We start from the raw sequence: 5,778 nt of genomic DNA, 5'->3' as shown, positions 1-5,778 counted from the left end.
CCTTTAGATAATCATTAAGCTTTAACACTTTTATTTCTACCGGGTACTGAGAAGATGGCAGATATTGTCTGAGGTTCAGCCAAGCTTTGTGAAGCAGCATGGTGGATTGGCAGAGCCATACCCCATGCTGGCATCTCATGGGTGCCAGGGCCTGCACATCTAGATAGCCTGAGCCCCAGTCAGAGCCAAGGAGCAGCAAGAATATGGTGGCTGCCTCAGAACAAACCAGACCAGGCACTGTTTTCTAAATATCACCCCTACAATAGAACTCTTCCATGATCATGCATCAGTTCCTGCCTACAGGTACCTACCTTAAGTTCCTCCCCAAACTACCCTGGATAATGGAATATTAACAGTAACCTGAAATGAAGGCTTTCCTACCCAAGGTGGGTTTGGTTATAATGCTTTAGTTAGTCTAATCAAAGAAACTTTAACAATTCAAAAACATGTACAGACATTTATGAACATAAACTTATAGTTGGAATATAAGAATGTGGAGAAGTATCAACCCTCTATTAGGGAAAGAGGGAATGTGGACTCATATAGAGCCTGTCTTTCAGGACAGAGTTAGACCTGATTCATTTAATTCTGTAATTTGAAGTAGCCCCAACTTTCTATTAATTGTAGTTCAATTTCCTTCTGACTTCACATCCTAAAGGAAGACACGGAGTGTGCTCCTGCTGTCATTTGCCCACTTTTCTCTTGGAGGATGCTCTGGATTGAGAGTAGAAACATGGAAGATGCACTTAGAGTATCACTCAAAGACTGAATTGTCCATGAGAGTTCTCTGGAAAGGGCTCCACTCAAATGTTCTGCTGTTTTGTAATTTATCTTTTATCTTCTGCTTTAGGCAGGGACAGAGCTGACCAGTCACTATGATCTGCCTTAAGTCCCCCAGAGCACAAGCATGAGGCACTGCATGAGAGAACCAGCAGGTGAAATATCCAGAGACCATCCTGTGTTGGACCACTGCCCTGTTTGGTGTGTAAACAGCATGTTCTTATGTGTCTGACACAGGCACGTGACTGTATATATGTTCAGGAGGGGACTGGAGCTCAGACTAAGAGTGTTCAAGGTCACAGTTGGAGGAAACGGCAGATTGTGGGTGGAATGAGAAAAGTCTGGATTCACAGATCACAATTGCCAAAATTTGCTATGTAAATATATTAAGAAATTCAGTTTCACAATCGGAAAATAGGGTAAAGATAGGCCCAAATCGAGTATGTGCATACCCAATCTATGAGACATCTTTTATTGGGAAGAACTGGTTTCTTTCACACAATCTTCCACATTCAAATTCACCCAAAATAGTAAAATGGTCTGTAATGTTCCTGGCAATCAAGGTGTTGTGGAGGAAAACCAAGTAAGATGCTGTTCCTGCTCCAGGAAAACTCACACACGGTAAATAAGAAAAGACATCATCTATGATGTGTGCAGTATTTAATGTTCAAGGAGCTCACACACTGACACAGCCACCGTGGAACACAGGATCCAGCCATGGCTCAGTTTAGGAAAGATGTGATGTTCTGTGAGGTGTGAGGTGGAGAGGATGTTTTCAGTGCAATAAGGGTGTATGGCCCACTGCATGTTTTTGTGAGGGAAGAAGGGTGGTCTGGAAGTGATGCTTGAGGTTTTCTCAGGAGAAGTCATTGTTCCACTTTTCTCCTCAGCTTCTGTTCTCACATATGATGAATAAGAACATCAGGCTCCACACAGATTCTGACATAAGAAACACCTTTTTCTCCAAAATTGGCATTGGGATCTCAGGCAACAGTTTCCTTCTTCTCTTCCACATCCTCAAGTTCATTCATGGGCACAGGCCCAGACTCACTGACCTGCCCATTGGTCTCTTGTCCCTAATCCACCTACTGATGCTACTGATCACGGCATTCATAGCCACAGACATTTTTATTTCTTGGAGGGAATGGGATGACCTCACATGTAAATTCCTTGTCTACCTGCACAGAATCTTGAGGGGTTTCTCCCTTTGTACCACCAGCCTGTTGAGTGTCCTCCAGGCTACCATCCTCAGTCCCAGAAGCTCCTGTTTAGCAAAGTTCAAGCACAAATCTCCCCATCACATCTCATGTGCCATTCTTTTGCTGAGTGTCCTCTATATGTTAATTAGCAGTCGTCTCTTACTATCTGTCATTGCCACCCCCAATCTGACCATGAATGACTTCATTTATGTTACTCAGTCCTGCTCTAGTCTACCCTTGAGTCACCTCATGCAAAGTATGTTTACTACACTGCTGGCCATCAGGGATGTCTTTCTTATTAGTCTCATGGTCCTCTCGACTTGGTACATGGTGGCTCTCTTGTGCAGGCACAGGAAACAGGCCCATCATCTACAGGGTACCAACCTTTCCCCAAAAGCATCCCCAGAGCAAAGGGCTACCCAGACCGTCCTGATGCTCATGAGCTTCTTTGTACTGATGTCCATCTTTGACAGCATCGTCTCCTGCTCAAGAACTATGTTCCTGAATGATCCAACGTCTTACTACATCCAAATCTTTGTGGTACACATGTATGCCACCGTCAGCCCTTTTGTGTTTATGAGCACTGAAAAGCATATTGTTAACTTTTTGAGGTCCTTATGTAAGAGGGTGATAAATGTTTGAATATTCATTGATGGGCAAGAATCTTTGAGAGGAGCCAATGTACTGGCATCAGAACTGTAAATCATGGCATGCTGTCTATGTGCTTTGCCAGATATGAAATATAAAATTGTTTCTCTGTTAAAATGATTTACTCTAACCTATATGGTGTCAAATATGTAACAGAAGATTAAACCACATACCCTTTGAAATATGAAAAGAGTATTTTTATATAATTTTATTTTATCTCAAGCCTTTAAGGGAGTCCTGTGAGGTAGTTCTTGCCTGTGGGAAAAAAAATCTCATGGGGGAGGTCCGGCAGCAGGGTCCCATGGCGGTCCAGCAGCAGGGTCCTGGCGGGCTTCCCACACCTCTGGCAAAGGGTCCCCCATTCACGCAGCCACAGCGGATGGGCCAGCAGCTGCATCAGCAAGGTTCAGGGTTTCAAAGTCTGGGAATCTGGCGGCAGGCACAGGAAGGAAGGCCCAGGGGACATGTAGAGTCTGGTTTTCCAAATCTTTTATTGTTCATGGCATGGTGAATGGGTGTAGATGGTGTGCACTCCAAAAAGCCAGGGTCCCCTGGCTTTTTATAGGGAGGAGGGAATAACTTAATTAACTACACCCCCCAACCTTTAGATAACTCATTAATATTTTAATCTCTGGAGGTGGAGCTCTCTACCTGTGTTACATGATTGATCGTGCAGGTTAAATGGCCAAGGCCTGACACTTGCCCATCGTGGTCTTAGATATTCTACACTTTTTATAAGTGTGCAACCACTTCTGATATTTACTCATATTTCAGTTTTCTGTTATATGTATTTTACCAAATAGAGAGGCATTTTTGCCATAAATAGTGCTATGATCCAGAAAGAAAAGAAATTACACAAATACCTTTCAAAACAGAATTATATGCAAAAGGCACACAGTAACTTGTACAATAATACTAAGAACAATGGGATTTCAAATTGCCAGGATTTAAGATGGAAACAACAGTCTAGAATTAACAGAACATATGACCAAAACACAGCCTCTGTATGGTGTGTGGTAGTGTTTAGTCCTTAAGTGCAAGGCAATTCTAGCACAGGATGCTGTGGGAAGGAGCCCTTAACAACAGGAAATATCCACAGCACACCGGCCAGCTCCTTGGAGATTCAAGACTCTACCCCACAGCTCTCCTGAAACCCTGTTCCTCCTCCTTATGTCTTAAGTATAATGAGATTCCAGAAAAATCTGTTTAGGGGGAAGCATTACTGCTTATGAGGCAGTTGAATACACTGTTTTAAGAAGGTTAATAACCCAACCCAACATAAGTCACTCTAGATTGCTAATGCAAGAAGACACAGGGGACATTAAAAAGTTTCTAAAATTAACTTGGAGCCCAGCTTTTGGACTGATGTCTTTTGGGCTCATTGTTTCCATACAATAAGCTGACTTCTGGTTTCAGCCTGGTTGTCTCACTCTTGGTTAGTTCCAGCAACAGTGGAACACAAACAAATTATGAAATTACTATGGAAAGTAAGATAACTCAGTGAGAGAAAAGAAGGTTTACGTGGATTGAATGATAGTGGCAATACAGTTAGACTCAGAAACATGATATACATTCCATTTTGGAGGTTCAAGAGAAGGGGCAACAGAAATTTTTTTTGATTGATAGACAGACTTTCAATTCAGCATGAAAACAAGTGTCCTACATCTCTGTGTTTATGGGATATATGATGTGTATGCACTTATTGAGTGGCTAGAATATTCAAATAGCATGTTCATAAAATTTTTGTGCTTCCTCACAATAAAAACATTTATATTCATACAGACATCACAGCAATGTCTCTAGTGCCCCTGAAGTTCAATGGATAAAGTATTCACTGCGCAACAAAGACCTGAGTTCAGATACCCAGCATCCATATAACTGTAGACAATGAGTACCAGGCATCTTTCACACCAGAGTTCTTGTAAGTAGATGAGAGGTAAATTCAAGAATCTCTGCAGTACTGAGCCTGGCCCACATAGAGAATAACAAGAGACTGAACCTTAAACAAAGTTGAAGTGTAATAAGTTGAAATCTGACTTTTACATAAATATCATGTCGCATAGGTGCCTTTATTACCTAAGATGAACAAACACACACATACCACAAATACACAAATTTAAAGTGTTCCCCATAAAGTCAAATAATGACAAGAATGTAAATATACCAGAATGTAATTCTTCAATAATAAAACCTTGTGACAAACATGTACCAAACACAGATTTAAAGACTGCTCTCTGCTCATCTGAATCTTGTTCGCAGTCTCTCCTGGGAAAGAGAAGCTCTAGCTGGGGTCCTGCCAGTGCAGTGCTCACTTCTGGCACTTTTAGTGTTATGTCTCCTGGATGAGTTTCCTGTGAGTGTAAAAGTCCAATGTAAATAGCAGATCAGACATGAGAGTCTTTGGTATTAGCTGATGACATAAAGACATGAACTTGAGATATGCTTTTATGTTAGAAATGAAATATCACATCTTGTCATGTGTGTTTTCACATTGGTGACAGTACTGTGTATCACTCAATGTTTTAAAAGACAAATTCACAGAAATGTGTCAATAGTAAACACACATTGCAAACCTGGTAAAGTCATTGTTTATACTTAAATTGCACCAGTTTTTAAGTTTTACTAAAAGAAATACCTCAAACCTTAAGTGATGGGAAGCGACATAATGGCAAAAGATTAGGTTACATGTACTGTCTTCATTTTTAATAAGTCATACTGCCTGACAAAAGTCACACATCAACACATGATCTCCGGCAGCAGCCCAGACTACAAATATTTGTTTGACCTCTGGTGATAACTCAGGCCACAGATATCTACACAGACCTCAGCTGCAGGAGGACCACAGACCCAGACAATGTCCTTGGTGGCAGGCTCTTCTTTATATACATTAATGTCTTAGACAAATCATCCTGAAACCTTTCATGCTTCCTTGACTACTCAGAATACAAAGGCCTCAATGCTTCATTATCTGAGGGAGTGTGTCCATTTCTCAGAAACTGGAGGCACATTGTGCCCCAGGAGCCATGGACTCTACCCTGAAAAACCTATCTTCAAGGAAGCTAGGCCAGGCCAACTTCATGATTCCTCGCAGCAAATACAAACACACAGAGAGAGAGAGAGAGAGAGAGAGAGAGAGAGAGAGAGAGAGAGA

At 41.6% G+C, this 5,778-nt stretch overlaps 1 protein-coding gene across 1 annotated transcript; it reads left to right on the top strand.

Moving 5' to 3' along the window:
- The first annotated feature begins 1,655 nt into the window (after window positions 1-1,655).
- On the top strand, window positions 1,656-2,621 carry LOC117715362 (vomeronasal type-1 receptor 51-like). Its single transcript, XM_034512140.1, has one exon. The coding sequence runs from the start codon at window positions 1,686-1,688 to the stop codon at window positions 2,619-2,621; it is 936 nt and encodes a 311-aa protein (XP_034368031.1). The 5' UTR covers window positions 1,656-1,685.
- Window positions 2,622-5,778: the final 3,157 nt, after the last annotated feature.

This window comes from Arvicanthis niloticus, chromosome 9 (genome assembly GCF_011762505.2).
Source record: "Arvicanthis niloticus isolate mArvNil1 chromosome 9, mArvNil1.pat.X, whole genome shotgun sequence".
Lineage (NCBI taxonomy): Eukaryota > Metazoa > Chordata > Mammalia > Rodentia > Muridae > Arvicanthis > Arvicanthis niloticus.
Note: the sequence above shows the minus strand (reverse complement) of the source record. Positions and strands in the feature narration are given on the sequence as shown.